Source organism: Oncorhynchus keta, chromosome 26 (genome assembly GCF_023373465.1).
Source record: "Oncorhynchus keta strain PuntledgeMale-10-30-2019 chromosome 26, Oket_V2, whole genome shotgun sequence".
Lineage (NCBI taxonomy): Eukaryota > Metazoa > Chordata > Actinopteri > Salmoniformes > Salmonidae > Oncorhynchus > Oncorhynchus keta.
In genome coordinates this window covers 2,244,014-2,263,197 of record NC_068446.1, presented here as the reverse complement: position 1 = coordinate 2,263,197, position 19,184 = coordinate 2,244,014, and the positions used below count along the sequence as shown (strand labels likewise).

Here is a 19,184-nt window from a genome sequence, read left to right as displayed (position 1 = left end):
TATTTCCGTCAGTGTGTTAAGGGTTCCCATACCTTTCCACTCAGCCCCCCTTCCAGCATTGGGGAACCTGTCTATTTCTGTCAGTGTATTACGGGTTCCCAAACCTTTCACTCAGCCCCCCTCCCCCTTCCAGCATTGGGGAACCTGTCTATTTCTGTCAGTGTATTACGGGTTCCCAAACCTTTTCACTCAGCCCCCCTCCTCCAGCATTGGGGAACCTGTCTATTTCTGTCAGTGTATTACGGGTTCCCAAACCTTTCCACTCAGCCCCCCTCCAGCATTGGGGAACCTGTCTATTCCTGTCAGTGTTTACGGGTTCCCAAACCTTTCCACTCAGCCCCCCTCCAGCATTGGGGAACCTGTCTATTTCTGTCAGTGTATTAAGGGTTCCCAAACCTTTCACTCAGCCCCCCTTCCAGCATTGGGGAACCTGTCTATTTCTGTCAGTGTATTACAGGGTTCCCAAACCTTTCCACTCAGCCCCCCTCCAGCATTGTGGAACCTGTCTATTTCTGTCAGTGTATTAAGGGTTCCCAAACCTTTCCACTCAGCCCCCTCCAGCATTGGGGAACCTGTCTATTTCTGTCAGTGTATTAAGGGTTCCCAAACCTTTTCACTCAGCCCCCCTCCAGCATTGGGGAACCTGTCTATTTCTGTCAGTGTATTAAGGGTTCCCAAACCTTTTCACTCAGCCCCCTTCCAGCATTGGGAACCTGTCTATTTCTGTCAGTGTATTAAGGGTTCCCAAACCTTTCCACTCAGCCCCCCCTCCAGCATTGGGGAACCTGTCTATTTCTGTCAGTGTATTAAGGGTTCCCAAACCTTTCCACTCAGCCCCCCTCCAGCATTGGGGAACCTGTCTATTTCTGTCAGTGTATTAAGGGTTCCCAAACCTTTTCACTCAGCCCCCCTCCAGCATTGGGGAACCTGTCTATTTCTGTGGCCACTGTTCGTGACACAAACTGTTCACACCCCTCTTGTTGGCGGAGAGAAAATGTTACAGCTTTAAAGCTTATTTCCTGACATTCTACACTTTTTGTAATGAGGTGCAGAGATTTCTTTTTTAAAAAAATGTAAAAGATAATTTTCTTAAAATGGTCTAATGTGTATTCATGTCATTTTTGAGTGACTCAAACATTACAACACAATATATGGGCTTAAAAACGTTGGGCTAGTTGATCTGGACATTTCTGACAAGTTATGCCTGACATGACAAGTGGAAAGCGGATGATGCAATACCCCATTTTGAAATTGCACCTCGTGCATTCTACTATTACAACTTTCAAGAGTAAGTTGAAAGCCGGACTAAGTTCCCCACAGTTTGGGAACCACTGCTTTTAAACTAAAACAAACCTATCACAGTCATTGCAAGAAAAACATTTCTGTAACAGTTTTACTGATAAAGTTGTTGTAGTTAAGGATACTTTGGTCTTCAAAGTATTTTTGTACCATCAAAAGGTATCTTTTGCCATCTCTGGCTAGTGCAAAGTACTTTACTGTAATATTCACAGTAACTTGCCATGAGCTTCCGATAAGTTACTGTAGTATCAGAGCAACGAAGCAGAACAATACTGTAAAATTAGCCACTTGTAAGAAAGTAAATGCTACTGTTATCATAATATTGGTATTTTACTGTAATTACATGGGGTTGGCTGCTAGGTATTTGTATTTTACTGTAATTACATGGGGTTGGCTGCTAGGTATTTGTATTTTACTGTAATTACATGGGGTTGGCTGCTAGGTATTTGTATTTTACTGTAATTACATGGGGTTGGCTGGTAGGTATTTGTATTTTACTGTAATTACATGGGGTTGGCTGCTAGGTATTTGTATTTTACTGTAATTACATGGGGTTGGCTGCTAGGTATTTGTATTTTACTGTAATTACATGGGGTTGGCTGCTAGGTATTTGTATTTTTCTGTAATTACATGGGGTTGGCTGCTAGGTATTTGTAGTTTTTACTGTAATTACATGGGGTTGGCTGCTAGGTATTTGTATTTTACTGTAATTACATGGGGTTGGCTGCTAGGTATTTGTATTTTACTGTAATTACATGGGGTTGGCTGCTAGGTATTTGTATTTTACTATAATTACATGGGGTTGGCTGCTAGGTATTTGTATTTTACTGTAATTACATGGGGTTGGCTGCTAGGTATTTGTATTTTACTGTAATTACATGGGGTTGGCTGCTAGGTATTTGTATTTTACTGTAATTACATGGGGTTGGCTGCTAGGTATTTGTATTTTACTGTAATTACATGGGGTTGGCTGCTAGGTATTTGTATTTTACTGTAATTACATGGGGTTGGCTGCTAGGTATTTGTATTTTACTGTAATTACATGGGGTTGGCTGGTAGGTATTTGTATTTTACTGTAATTACATGGGGTTGGCTGCTAGGTATTTGTATTTTACTGTAATTACATGGGGTTGGCTGCTAGGTATTTGTATTTTACAGCATATAATGGATATTTCGTGTTTTAAATCACTTGCATTTCTAGAGGCCTAAACAAAGGCTTCTGAACTGGCCGTGATTACAAGGCATAACACCAGTAAAGGTTTAAGACACGCTGCCGATCTGTCCCCTGTACACTTTAAAGTGTTCAGGTACTACTAACACATATCAATTCATTTGGTACAGCATTCTCACTAACAGGGGCCTTAAATACAGCCTCTTACAAGGCACGTCTCAAAATATGTTCATGAGCCAGAAATTATTTCGCCATCCACAACATTTTCCCACAATGCACCATAATTCACAGTATTCTGCTGTAAATATACAGTAAAACAGGTGCACAGTATTATATTGTACAAATTCACAGCAGTGTAGCGGAATGCCGTTGAGCTCCCTTAATGCATTGCTCTTTACTATACTGTAATATAGAACTGTACATTTATTGCAGTAAATTTACCAAAATGAATTACGGCATTATGGTTTGTTATGCAAGGTAGTCCACACACACACACACACACCAGTGGGGCGCTTTCTTTCTAATCTCATGCTGCTCCCCCAGCTGTCGTTGCAGTTTATGCTTTTTTCTGAACAGAATTATTATGGCATGTTAAAATAATGGCATACATTTTGGCATAATTCAAACAGTCACACATATTCTCTCAGCCAATATACTGTATGTCGACTGTTACACTAACTGGTGTGGTTACACTAACAGTATTATTTGACAGGATTCAGACAGACACCAATGTATCAGAAAAAGAACGTGCCGATTCTGCTGGCCAGTTATAAGCACAGTGAAGTTGGTGATGAAGTAGAATAGAGTAGAATCCTGTACCATATGATGTCAGTTAATGTTGTTGTGATGTCATATCCTGCACCCTCAGTCCTGGAGAGGAAGATGTCGACCCGGCAGAGCAGAGAGGATCTGATCAAGAGAGGAGTGATGAAGGACATCTATGACAAAGGTGAGGGGTCAGAGGGAAGTTAGAACGCAGAGACTTTTGGCAAAACTGTTGTAGTTGTTCTTTGTTGTGTAATCAAAAATACTTTTGGCGGAAACGAAGTCAAGTCATACAGTCGGTATCACAGCATCCACATGGATTGACTCCAGGCCAGATTTGTACTGTGAACATGTGAACATGTCTCTCTCTCTCTCTCTCTCTCTCTCTCTCTCTCTCTCTCAGGAGAGGAGGAGAAGGATGGAGAACGGGAGGTCTCCAGCATTAGGAGGGTCTGATCCATCACCATGTGATGGAGCTGAGCTGATGGATGGAGCAGGGTCAGCCATAGGTATGTCTCAGGCCTTCTATCAACACACTCAAGCAATGGTTCATAGTCTCTCACTGTGCTGTTACATGACATCTGATTGGTCAATGTTGTTCTCAAATCTCAGGCCTTCTCCCAATACGCTCACCTATTGGTTCATTTCCATTCACCCTGTTCTAACATATCATCCGATTGATTTATTCTATGCCCAGGTACAGTTGAGTTCCAGATGTCTGGAGAGGGGGCGTGTCCACAAGACCACACCCAGAATCCCAGCCAGCCTCCACCCACTAAGAAGGTTATGGTGTATCCAGGCGAAGGGGCTGGGGCAGAGTCATCACATCACACCATAAAACATAAAAACCAACCCCCAGTGCCCCCCAAACCGTTCAACAGGCTGCCCAACCACATCACAGGTCTGTAATCCTCTGTGTCTATGCGCCTATCCCTGTGTCATTCTATGTGTTTGCTTGTCTTTCTGTTTTTACTGTACCCCGGCCCACCAGCGTGCCGCTTGTGTGGGTGTATCAATCTGTGTATCTGACTGATTTTTCTCTTCTCTCTCCCTCTAGACGGTATGCCAGTGAAGCTGCCCTGTATGTCCATGAAGCTGTCGCCTCCTCTACCTCCTAAGAAGCTGATGATCTGTGTGCCTGTGGGTGCGGGGGGGAGCATGGAGCCCTCGGCCCTCACCTTTCAGAAGTGCCCCCCTCCCTCCCACCACGTGGGGTCCCTGGGGGGCCACTCCCTACACTACGGGACCCTCCCTGTGCCCCTACACCCCCCCAGCCGCATCATCGAGGAACTCAACAAGACCCTGGCCCTCACTATGCAGCGATACAAGAGGTGAGGATTAAGGAGGAGTGTGTGTGTGTGTGTATCCATATGCCTCCATGTGGATGGATTCAATGGTTCACATATCCAGTCTGCCTTGTACTCTATTCCCATTGGTCCTGCCCTGTGTCTACACTACAGCAGCGAGTTGGATGGGGTCGTTAAGGAGCTTGTTTTTCATGGGTTTTTTCTAATCAGTAGGGTTAAATTGGGAGTTGCCACAATACAGATGTAGGATCTTAATTTGATCACACTTTTGCAGGAGAACTTTCCTGCAACAGGAAATTCAAAACTTGGTGTATTTGAGTTTTTAAAAGTCTTCTGACATGATTTTCCCTTAACGAAAATGTATCAACCCCTACAAAAATGTCCATAAATTACAATCCTATTGCTGCAAGATTATTTTCCTGCTGTAGAAAACTGGCTCACCTACATCTGCACTGGGCAGCATTTTGAAACGTCTGGTCAATCACATCTCAGTACAGAGACCATTTAATCTAAATCTAAATCTATCATTGGCTGGTGTCTAACCAGTTCCAACCATTTTAGAGCGCCACACACACACACACCATCTCCATCTGTCCACAGACACATGACACACGTGGAGAACACTCTGCAATCGACCCACACACTCTGTGACTGATGTGCCGGCGCCAGATTGGCCTCCCATGATCCATCACTCTAATTGGTGGGCCGGCAGGTGGTTATGGACCCGAGCACCTAATAGGATGTAGACATCCTATTCCTTTTGTAGCCCTTTTTTGATTTACTCATTTGCTGTCTGAATGTTATGTAGGGCACACCTAAACTGAGTTTGTAAAAACAACAGAGATCATTATTCTCCGTTACGGGAGCTCCGCAGTTGCTCGATTGCTGCTTGCTTGGTGATCTGTGACGCTGCCTCAAGGCTCATTTGTGATTGGTGTGCAGTTTGTTTCCTCTGTGCCTCTCATCTCTAGTTGAGGCAGGCTGTGTGATTTAGGTGTGGTAATGTGAGCCTCTAAAGCCGACCATGTCTGTTACATCCCGCCCTTACATCTCCGTTACGTCTAGGCAGTATAAGTCATGCAATGCTTCCCGGGCAGAGTGAGGTACCAACGTTATTTTAGGAGCCACTTACTGTGGCAATTAAGGGAGCGCTGGCTTGTTTTTCTACAGTGTTTCAGTCTTGTTTTCTCAGCTGAGGTGCCGTTTACATGAGTTCCAGAGGTCATAGGTCATAGCACCTTTCATAGGAACTGATGGTGGAAACAACCTGACATTACCTAACTACTCCCCTGTCTAACACCACACACACACGCGGATGGACAGACACACAAACGCCCGCCATCTCTTGCTAACCGTTTACCTTTCTCACTGACCTCAGCTCGCTGCACCACGCGGTTCCCGCGGTGATGATAGCGTGTGACTACAACAAAGAGAACCTCCCCAACGAGGAAGACTATCAAGAACTACCTGGTTCGTACAGGGATGAGGATGATGAAGAAGAAGATGATGATGATGAAGATGATGATGAAGAAGAGGAGGAAGATGATGAAGATGAAACACTCTTTACAAGTACGTGTTTGTTTTCTACATAATTGGTTTGGGACAGTGGTGGCCGTTTGGTCTCTGCCTGGTGCCCCTGCTTCCTGGTAACAATGGCCTCTGGCTGCTGGGATATGTGGTTTAAGAGCTCTCCTTTCATTGGACCCCTCCAGTCAGAGCTGTGGTTCACGTCCCTGATTTGAGCGTTGAATGTGACCAATCAAAGCACCGAGGTGACAGTGGCGTGTGAATGAGACATGTCTGTTACGTCAACAACACACACACACACACACACACACACACACACACACACACACACACACACACACACACACACACACACACACACACACACACACACACACACACACACACACACACGGAGACACACACACACACACACACGGAGACACACACACAGACACACACACACACACGGAGACACACACACACACACACACGGGAGACACACACACAGACACACACACACACACACACACACACACACACACACACACACACACACACACACACACACACACACACACACACACACACACACACACACACACACACACACACACACACACACACACACACACACACACACACCATGGCTGTTCCTCAGATCCCCTGTTCCAGTAGTTCCCTTCACTTTTTCATTTTCATGAGCAGTTGTCTGAATGATTGATTTGAGCCCCGTTATGTCTATGAGGTATTTATACACACCTCTCCTCTCTGTGAGAGGGCGATGTAAACAGAAGAGTGGAAACAGTGAACACACGCCCATCCTGTAGCTCTCACTGGATAGGTTACTGCTGTGACAGTTGAATTGCTACTGCATGAGTTAGCTGTGGTGCTAGTAATTCCAATTTTATCAAAATGTTATGGAAAGTTTGCTGATCTTATTCTGGCCTCTCTATAAAAAAAATAAATGTGTGTGTGTGTGTGTGTGTGTGTGTGTACATGTGTATAGGTACCCTGGCTCTGAAGGTGTTGAGGAAGGACTCCCTGGCCATTAAGATCAGTAACCGTCCGTCACAGAGAGAGCTGGAGGATAAGAACATACTGCCCACCCAGTCAGACCAGGAGAAACTGGAGTCACGTTATCGTATAGGCACCAAGCTCACACGGTGAGAGACACGCGCACACACATACAGATGCACACCCTCCCTATAGCAACGGAGAGACTTGAGTCACGTTATCATATAGGCACCAAGCTCACACGGTGAGAGACACGCGCACACACATACAGATGCACACCCTCCCTATAGCAACGCAGAGACTTGAGTCACATTATCATATAGGCACCAAGCTCACACGGTGAGAGACACGCGCGCACACATACAGATGCACACCCTCCCTATAGCAACGGAGAGACTTGAGTCACGTTATCATATAGGCACCAAGCTCACACGGTGAGAGACACGCGCACACACATACAGATGCACACCCTCCCTATAGCAACGCAGAGACTTGAGTCACATTATCATATAGGCACCAAGCTCACACGGTGAGAGACACGCGCGCACACATACAGATGCACACCCTCCCTATAGCAACGCAGAGACTTGAGTCATGTTATCATATAGGCACCAAGCTCGCACGGTGAGAGACACGCGCGCACACACATACAGATGCACACCCTCCCTATAGCAACGGAGATCGTTATCATATAGGCACCAAGCTCGCACGGTGAGAGACACGCGCACACACATACAGATGCACACCCTCCCTATAGCAACGGAGATCGTTATCATATAGGCACCAAGCTCGCACGGTGAGAGACACGCGCACACACATACAGATGCACACCCTCCCTATAGCAATGGAGATCGTTATCATATAGGCACCAAGCTCGCACGGTGAGAGACACGCGCGCACACACATACAGATGCACACCCTCCCTATAGCAACGGAGATCGTTATCGTATAGGCACCAAGCTCGCATGGAGCGAGTCATATTCACGCATACTAATACGCACGCAGGTTCATCTGCTCTTACACGTTGCATACAGTCAAACTGATTGCCAAGCAACAAGCTGTTGTGGTGAGAGATGAACTCACGTGTGCTTGAAATCACAAACGCACACACACACACACACACACACACACACACACACACACACACACACCTCATCTCCCAGTCAGCACCTGTACACCCTGCAGTGGCCTGGTTGAGATGTGACCGGGCTACTTGAGACAGCATGATAGATGACACCTAATAATGGAGAGAGGAAGCCAAGCTGGAAGTGAGGAAGTGAGAAAAGGTAGAGGGATGGAGGGAAATTGATGAGAGGTAGAGGATGGAGGGAGAGTAAGCAGAGAGCCTGTCACATTTTTTATCTTGAATATGCCAGTGAGCGGGCAGACATCTTCATGTGGGATTTTACGCTCACAGAGGACAGAACATGAATACAGGAGGGTTGTGGCAATATCAGTAAACTATATTAACCCTGGATTGCTGATTCATTGAGTGGCTTTGAAGCCACCGGTTGGCCATATTGGCACTGCCCAGTAGGAGCCCAGTAGGAGCCCAGTAGGAAGCCACCGGTTGGCCATATTGGCACTGCCCAGTAGGAGCCCAGTAGGAAGCCACCGGTTGGCCATATTGGCACTGCCCAGTAGGAGCCCAGTAGGAGCCCAGTAGGAGCCCAGTAGGAGCCCAGTAGGAAGCCACCGGTTGGCCATATTGGCACTGCCCAGTAGGAGCCCAGTAGGAAGCCACCGGTTGGCCATATTGGCACTGCCCAGTAGGAGCCCAGTAGGAGCCCAGTAGGAGCCCAGTAGGTAGCCACCGGTTGGCCATATTGGCACTGCCCAGTAGGAGCCCAGTAGGAGCCCAGTAGGAAGCCACCGGTTGGCCATTGGCACTGCCCAGTAGGAGCCCAGTAGGAAGCCACCGGTTGGCCATATTGGCACTGCCCAGTAGGAAGCCACTGGTTGGCCATATTGGCACTGCCCAGTAGGAGCCCAGTAGGAGCCCATTAGGAAGCCACCGGTTGGCCATATTGGCACTGCCCAGTAGGAGCCCAGTAGGAAGCCACTGGTTGGCCATATTGGCACTGCCCAGTAGGAGCCCAGTAGGAGCCCAGTAGGAAGCCACTGGTTGGCCATATTGGCACTGCCCAGTAGGAGCCCAGTAGGAAGCCACTGGTTGGCCATATTGGCACTGCCCAGTAGGAGCAGTAGAGCCCAGTAGGAGCCCAGTAGGAGCCCAGTAGGAGCCCAGTAGGAAGCCACCGGTTGGCCATATTGGCACTGCCCAGTAGGAGCCCAGTAGGAGCCCAGTAGGAGCCCAGTAGGAAGCCACTGGTTGGCCATATTGGCACTGCCCAGTAGGAGCCCAGTAGGAGCCCAGTAGGTAGCCACTGGTTGGCCATATTGGCACTGCCCAGTAGGAGCCCAGTAGGAGCCCAGTAGGAAGCCACCGGTTGGCCATATTGGCACTGCCCAGTAGGAGCCCAGTAGGAGCCCAGTAGGAGCCCAGTAGGAAGCCACCGGTTGGCCATATTGGCACTGCCCAGTAGGAGCCCAGTAGGAAGCCACTGGTTGGCCATATTGGCACTGCCCAGTAGGAGACCATTAGGAAGCCACCGGTTGGCCATATTGGCACTGCCCAGTAGGAGCCCAGTAGGAAGCCACTGGTTGGCCATATTGGCACTGCCCAGTAGGAGCCCAGTAGGAGCCCAGTAGGAAGCCACTGGTTGGCCATATTGGCACTGCCCAGTAGGAGCCCAGTAGGAAGCCACTGGTTGGCCATATTGGCACTGCCCAGTAGGAGCCCAGTAGGAGCCCAGTAGGAAGCCACCGGTTGGCCATATTGGCACTGCCCAGTAGGAGCCCAGTAGGAGCCCAGTAGGAGCCCAGTAGGAAGCCACTGGTTGGCCATATTGGCACTGCCCAGTAGGAGCCCAGTAGGAAGCCACTGGTTGGCCATATTGGCACTGCCCAGTAGGAGCCCAGTAGGAAGCCACTGGTTGGCCATATTGGCACTGCCCAGTAGGAGCCCAGTAGGAGCCCAGTAGGAGCCCAGTAGGAAGCCACTGGTTGGCCATATTGGCACTGCCCAGTAGGAGCCCAGTAGGAAGCCACTGGTTGGCCATATTGGCACTGCCCAGTAGGAGCCCAGTAGGAGCCCAGTAGGAGCGGTCCTCCATATGAAAACATTTAATTCTACAGTATTTCAACAAAAATGAAATGCATATCTTTTTTTACACTTTTTTCTCCACAATTGTCCCTTCACTGCAACTCCCATATGGACTCTGGCTTTAACCCCAGCTTCCCCTATCAGTCATCTAATGTATATATAAGTCATTGGGCAATACAGGAAGGAAACAGAATTCACAAATCATTTCAATTCCTTATAATGCCTCCAACTCTCATTTGTCACACTCACTACAACTTGCCTTCTCCCTCTCTTCCTTCCCCCCCTTTCTCCATTTATCTCCCTCTCCATCCACTCTGCTTCCCTCCTACTCCTTCCTCCCTCCCCTCTCTCCATTTTTCTCCATCTCTTGCCCTCCCTCTGGTTTGCTGTATGAATCATTGTGTCAGACTGTTGAGGTGGTAAATAAATGCATGTAAATCTGAGGCAGTCACGGCTCATAGAAAACCTGCTCTGACATCAGCAAATAAAACACAATAGAAGATAACACAATAAAAGACGTTAGGAAATGGTCCAGACTGACTCTAGTTCTATTTCCTCAGGAAATGGTCCAGACTGACTCTAGTTCTATTTCCTCAGGAAATGGTCCAGACTGACTCTAGTTCTATTTCCTCAGGAAATGGTCCAGACTGACTCTAGTTCTATTTCCTCAGGAAATGGTCCAGACTGACTCTAGTTCTATTTCCTCAGGAAATGGTCCAGACTGACTCTAGTTCTATTTCCTCAGGAAATGGTCCAGACTGACTCTAGTTCTATTTCCTCAGGAAATGGTCCAGACTGACTCTAGTTCTATTTCCTCAGGAAATGGTCCAGACTGACTCTAGTTCTATTTCCTCAGGAAATGGTCCAGACTGACTCTAGTTCTATTTCCTCAGGAGGTTGAGTCAACGGCCAACTACAGAAGAGCTGGAACAGAGAAACATACTCAAACGTAAGTAGCACAGACTAGATAGGCAGAAGACACACTTCCATTTCTTACAAAATTGACAAAGTGTCTATTCTATTCTGTTCTATTCTAACCTGTCTCTCCCTCTCTCCCCTATCTTAGGCCACAATGAGCTGGAGGAGCAGGAGGAGATGAGAGAGCTCAAGAAACGCCTGTCGAGAAAGGTGAGAGAGGGGAGGAAGAGGCTAAGAGGGGGGAATTGGGTATCAATTTCCATTACATGAGAGACCATTGGAAATATGAGTGGGTGTGCGGTGACCCTCAATCACCACACAAACACAGCTGGCAGGTCCAGGGCATAAACGACATAAGCGACTGCTTAGGTCCCTGCGGCCGCTCGGGGGCCCCAGACCCAAAATACAGTTATTTTTGTACAAAACAAATTGGAATGCAGTCATGTTCTCTTCGACAGACTATGCATTATATTGCCCAGATACTCTAAAGATGGAAATAAATGTCTTAAAACATAGAAAGCAGTGGGGATGAGGCAAGTTCAGGTGGGACCATTCTAGCCAATGAGAGGGCTATACGCTTTTGAACAAATATATCGTATTTTTTTTTCAAAGTTGCCAGGATGTCACGCGTCCCACTTGTATCAGTACACTCGTAACAACCTAAGAATTCCAAAATGTCTATTCGATCAAATAAGCCAATGCAGCCACCTGCTGGAGAAGACAGATTGTGGGCCCGGTTGTTCCTCTCACTTTGCCTGTTTCTCTCTGTCGCAACTTACTGTTGAGAGTTACAATAGTAGAATTACACAAGGTGCAATTTTGACATTTGGTTGTGCATCAGCCGTGTTACTCTTGTTATGTCAGTCATTGCCCAGACACCAACAACATTTTGCTTTGAGCCCCCTAAAAGACTTGGGCCGGCCCTGCACACGCACACTCTGATAACCCTTTTCCCCCCTGTACCCAGTTGAGTCAGAGGCCCACGGTGGAGGAGTTGAGGGAAGCTAAGATCCTGACCCGCTTCAGTGACTACGTAGAGGTTGCTGACGCTCAGGACTACGACAGGAGGGCAGACAAACCCTGGACACGACTCACAGCTGCTGATAAGGTAATAACACGTGTGTGTGTGTGTGTGTGTGTGTGTGTGTGTGTGTGTGTGTGTGTGTGTGTGTGTGTGTGTGTGTGTACACACACAAATGCACAGTTATGCAAATACTGTTTTCTCCGACTGATCTCTGGCTCTGTTTGTCCCTCGTAGGCTGCCATACGTAAAGAACTAAATGAATTTAAAAACACAGAGATGGAAGTGCATGAGGGTAGTCGCCATCTCACCAGGTATGTACTGTATGTCACAGCCATACTACATACAAGCTGCAATACAACAAAGACACTAGCCCATACTACATACTACTGCAATACAACACAAAGACACTAGCCCATATTACATACTACTGCAATACAACACAAAGACACTAGCCCATATTACATACTACTGCAATACAACACAAAGACACTAGCCCATACTACATACAAGCTGCAATACAACAAAGACACTAGCCCATACTACATACTACTGCAATACAACACAAAGACACTAGCCCATATTACATACTACTGCAATACAACACAAAGACACTAGCCCATACTACATACTACTGCAATACAACACAAAGACACTAGCCCATACTACATACTACTGCAATACAACACAAAGACACTAGCCCATACTACATACTACTGCAATACAACACAAAGACACTAGCCCATACTACATACTACTGCAATACAACACAAAGACACTAGCCCATACTACATACTACTGCAATACAACACACAGACACTAGCCCATACTACATACTACTGCAATACAACACAAAGACACTAGCCCATACTACATACTACTGCAATACAACACAAAGACACTAGCCCATACTACAAGCTACAATACAACACAAAGACACTAGCCCATACTACATACTACTGCAATACAACACAAAGACACTAGCCCATACTACATACTACTGCAATACAACACAAAGACACTAGCCCATACTACATACTACTGCAATACAACACAAAGACACTAGCCCATACTACATACTACTGCAATACAACACAAAGACACTAGCCCATACTACATACTACTGCAATACAACACAAAGACACTAGCCCATACTACATACTACTGCAATACAACACAAAGACACTAGCCCATACTACATACTACTGCAATACAACACAAAGACACTAGCCCATACTACATACTACTGCAATACAACACAAAGACACTAGCCCATACTACATACTACTGCAATACAACACAAAGACACTAGCCCATACTACAAACTGCAATACAACACAAAGACACTAGCCCATACTACATACTACTGCAATACAACACAAAGACACTAGCCCATACTACATACTACTGCAATACAACACAAAGACACTAGCCCATACTACATACTACTGCAATACAACACAAAGACACTAGCCCATACTACATACTACTGCAATACAACACAAAGACACTAGCCCATACTACATACTACTGCAATACAACACAAAGACACTAGCCCATACTACATACTACTGCAATACAACACAAAGACACTAGCCCATACTACATACTACTGCAATACAACACAAAGACACTAGCCCATACTACATACTACTGCAATACAACACAAAGACACTAGCCCATACTACATACTACTGCAATACAACACAAAGACACTAGCCCATACTACATACTACTGCAATACAACACAAAGACACTAGCCCATACTACATACTACTGCAATACAACACAAAGACACTAGCCCATACTACTGCAATACAACACAAAGACACTAGCCCATACTACATACTACTGCAATACAACACAACTACAACACAAAGACACGAGCCCATACTACATACTACTACAATACAACACAAAGACACTAGCCCATACTACATACTACTGCAATACAACACAAAGACACTAGCCCATACTACATACTACTGCAATACAACACAAAGACACTAGCCCATACTACATACTACTGCAATACAACACAAAGACACTAGCCCATACTACATACTACTGCAATACAACACAAAGACACTGCCCATACTAGCCCACACTACATACTACTGCAATACAACACAAAGACACTAGCCCATACTACAAGCTACTAGCCCATACTACATATACAACACAAAGACACTAGCCCATACTACATACTACTGCAATACAACACAAAGACACTAGCCCATACTACATACTACTACAATACAACACAAAGACACTAGCCCATACTACATACTACTGCAATACAACACAAAGACACTAGCCCATACTACATACTACAAGCTACAATACAACACAAAGACACTAGCCCATACTACATACTACTGCAATACAACACAAAGACACTAGCCCATACTACATACTACTGCAATACAACACAAAGACACTAGCCCATACTACATACTACTGCAATACAACACAAAGACACTAGCCCATACTACATACTACTGCAATACAACACAAAGACACTAGCCCATACTACATACTACTGCAATACAACACAAAGACACTAGCCCATACTACATACTACTGCAATACAACACAAAGACACTAGCCCATACTACACTACTACAACACAAAGACACTGCCCATACTACATACTACTGCATACAACACAAAGACACTAGCCCATACTACATACTACTGCAATACAACACAAAGACACTAGCCCATACTACATACTACTGCAATACAACACAAAGACACTAGCCCATACTACATACTACTGCAATACAACACAAAGACACTAGCCCATACTACATACTACTGCAATACAACACAAAGACACTAGCCCATACTACAAGCTACAATACAACACAAAGACACTAGCCCATACTACATACTACTGCAATACAACACAAAGACACTAGCCCATACTACATACTACTACTGCAATGCAATACAACACAAAGACACTAGCCCATACTACAAGCTACAATACAACACAAAGACACTAGCCCATACTACATACTACTGCAATACAACACAAAGACACTAGCCCATACTACTACTGCAATACAACACAAAGACACTAGCCCATACTACATACTACTGCAATACAACACAAAGACACTAGCCCATACTACATACTAGCTACAATACAACACAAAGACACTAGCCCATACTACATACTACTGCAATACAACACAAAGACACTAGCCCATACTACATACTACTGCAATACAACACAAAGACACTAGCCCATACTACATACTACTGCAATACAACACAAAGACACTAGCCCACTACTACAAGACACTAGCCCATACTACAATACAACACAAAGACACTAGCCCATACTACATACTACTGCAATACAACACAAAGACACTAGCCCATACTACTGCAATACAACACAAAGACACTAGCCCATACTACATACTACTGCAATACAACAAAGACACTAGCCCATACTACAAGCTACAATACAACACAAAGACACTAGCCCATACTACATACTACTGCAATACAACACAAAGACACTAGCCCATACTACATACTACTGCAATACAACACAAAGACACTAGCCCATACTACATACTACTGCAATACAACACAAAGACACTAGCCCATACTACAAGCTACAATACAACACAAAGACACTAGCCCATACTACATACTACTGCAATACAACACAAAGACACTAGCCCATACTACTGCAATACAACACAAAGACACTAGCCCATACTACATACTACTGCAATACAACACAAAGACACTAGCCCATACTACAAGCTACAATACAACACAAAGACACTAGCCCATACTACATACTACTGCAATACAACACAAAGACACTAGCCCATACTACATACTACTGCAATACAACACAAAGACACTAGCCCATACTACATACTACTGCAATACAACACAAAGACACTAGCCCATACTACATACTACTACAATACAACACAAAGACACTAGCCCATACTACATACTACTGCAATACAACACAAAGACACTAGCCCATACTACAAGCTACAATACAACACAAAGACACTAGCCCATACTACATACTACTGCAATACAACACAAAGACACTAGCCCATACTACATACTACTGCAATACAACACAAAGACACTAGCCCATACTACATACTACTGCAATACAACACACAGACACTAGCCCATACTACATACTACTGCAATACAACACAAAGACACTAGCCCATACTACATACTACTGCAATACAACACAAAGACACTAGCCCATACTACATACTACTGCAATACAACACAAAGACACTAGCCCATACTACATACTACTGCAATACAACACAAAGACACTAGCCCATACTACATACTACTGCAATACAACACAAAGACACTAGCCCATACTACATACTACTGCAATACAACACAAAGACACTAGCCCATACTACATACTACTGCAATACAACACAAAGACACTAGCCCATACTACATACTACTGCAATACAACACAAAGACACTAGCCCATACTACATACTACTGCAATACAACACAAAGACACTAGCCCATACTACATACTACTGCAATACAACACAAAGACACTAGCCCATACTACATACTACTGCAATACAACACAAAGACACTAGCCCATACTACAAGCTACAATACAACACAAAGACACTAGCCCATACTACATACTACTGCAATACAACACAAAGACACTAGCCCATACTACATACTACTGCAATACAACACAAAGACACTAGCCCATACTACATACTACTGCAATACAACACAAAGACACTAGCCCATACTACATACTACTGCAATACAACACAAAGACACTAGCCCATACTACTACATACAAAGACACTGCAATACAACACAAACACTAGCCCATACTACATACTACTGCAATACAACACAAAGACACTAGCCCATACTACTACAATACAACACAAAGACACTAGCCCATACTACAAGCTACAATACAACACAAAGACACTAGCCCATACTACATACTACTGCAATACAACACAAAGACACTAGCCCATACTACATACTACTGCAATACAACACACAGACACTAGCCCATACTACATACTACTGCAATACAACACAAAGACACTAGCCCATACTACATACTACTGCAATACAACACAAAGACACTAGCCCATACTACATACTACTGCAATACAACACAAAGACACTAGCCCATACTACATACTACTGCAATACAACACAAAGACACTAGCCCATACTACATACTACTGCAATACAACACAAAGACACTAGCCCATACTACATACTACTGCAATACAACACAAAGACACTAGCCCATACTACATACTACTGCAATACAACACACAGACACTAGCCCATACTACATACTACTGCAATACAACACACAGACACTAGCCCATACTACATACTACTGCAATACAACACAAAGACACTAGCCCATACTACAAGCTACAATACAACACAAAGACACTAGCCCATACTACATACTACTGCAATACAACACAAAGACACTAGCCCATACTACATACTACTGCAATACAACACAAAGACACTAGCCCATACTACATACTACTGCAATACAACACAAAGACACTAGCCCATACTACATGCAATACAACACACAGACACTAGCCCTGCAATACAACACACAGACACTAGCCCATACTACATACTACTGCAATACAACACAAAGACACTAGCCCATACTACATACTACTACAATACAACACAAAGACACTAGCCCATACTACAAGCTGCAATACAACACACAGACACTAGCCCATACTACATACTACTACAATACAACACAAAGACACTAGCCCATACTACAAGCTACAATACAACACAAAGACACTAGCCCATACTACATACTACTGCAATACAACACAAAGACACTAGCCCATACTACATACTACTGCAATACAACACACAGACACTAGCCCATACTACATACTACTGCAATACAACACAAAGACACTAGCCCATACTACATACTACTGCAATACAACACAAAGACACTAGCCCATACTACATACTACTGCAATACAACACACAGACACTAGCCCATACTACATACTACTGCAATACAACACAAAGACACTAGCCCATACTACATACTACTGCAATACAACACACAGACACTAGCCCATACTACATACTACTGCAATACAACACAAAGACACTAGCCCATACTACATACTACTGCAATACAACACAAAGACACTAGCCCATACTACATACTACTGCAATACAACACACAGACACTAGCCCATACTACATACTACTGCAATACAACACACAGACACTAGCCCATACTACATACTACTGCAATACAACAAAGACACTAGCCCATACTACATACTACTGCAATACAACACAAAGACACTAGCCCATACTACATACTACTGCAATACAACACAAAGACACTAGCCCATACTACATACTACTGCAATACAACACAAAGACACTAGCCCATACTACAAGCTGCAATACAGTAACTATTTGAAGAGTTTCATTCCAAAACACTATATATACATTTTCAGAAATGTTGGCAAATGAGCTTTTATTGTTTATAGAAATTCTTCACTACCTAATCATGGCATGGGTTTTTTTTTTTTTTTTTAACCTTTATTTAACCAGGCAAGTCAGTTAAGAACAAATTCTTATTTTCAATGACGGCCTAGGAACAGTGGGTTAACTGCCTGTTCAGGGGCAGAACGACAGATTTGTACCTTCTCAGCTCGGGGGTTTGAACTCGCAACCTTCTGGTTACTAGTCCAACGCTCTAACCACTAGGCTACGCTGCCGCCTCTACACTCTAACCACTAGGCTACGCTGCCGCCTCTACACTCTAACCACTAGGCTACGCTGCCGCCTCTACACTCTAACCACTAGGCTACGCTGCCGCCTCTACACTCTAACCACTAGGCTACGCTGCCGCCCAGCGTAGCCTGTTGTTCACTGACTGATATGTATTTGTTTAAGATGTCTTGGTGGTTTCATTTC

At 44.7% G+C, this 19,184-nt stretch overlaps 1 protein-coding gene across 1 annotated transcript in view; it reads left to right on the top strand.

Moving 5' to 3' along the window:
* The window catches only part of phactr1 (phosphatase and actin regulator 1), a 31,255-nt gene that overhangs the window by 9,009 nt on the left and 3,062 nt on the right, over positions 1-19,184 (top strand). The window contains exons 3-12 of the mRNA XM_052481149.1: positions 3,339-3,426; positions 3,644-3,744; positions 3,933-4,136; positions 4,293-4,566; positions 5,921-6,111; positions 7,058-7,214; positions 11,125-11,180; positions 11,298-11,359; positions 12,117-12,257; positions 12,408-12,484. Coding sequence (XP_052337109.1) covers positions 3,339-3,426; positions 3,644-3,744; positions 3,933-4,136; positions 4,293-4,566; positions 5,921-6,111; positions 7,058-7,214; positions 11,125-11,180; positions 11,298-11,359; positions 12,117-12,257; positions 12,408-12,484 — 1,351 coding nt within the window. The remainder of the gene's footprint in view (positions 1-3,338; positions 3,427-3,643; positions 3,745-3,932; positions 4,137-4,292; positions 4,567-5,920; positions 6,112-7,057; positions 7,215-11,124; positions 11,181-11,297; positions 11,360-12,116; positions 12,258-12,407; positions 12,485-19,184) is intronic.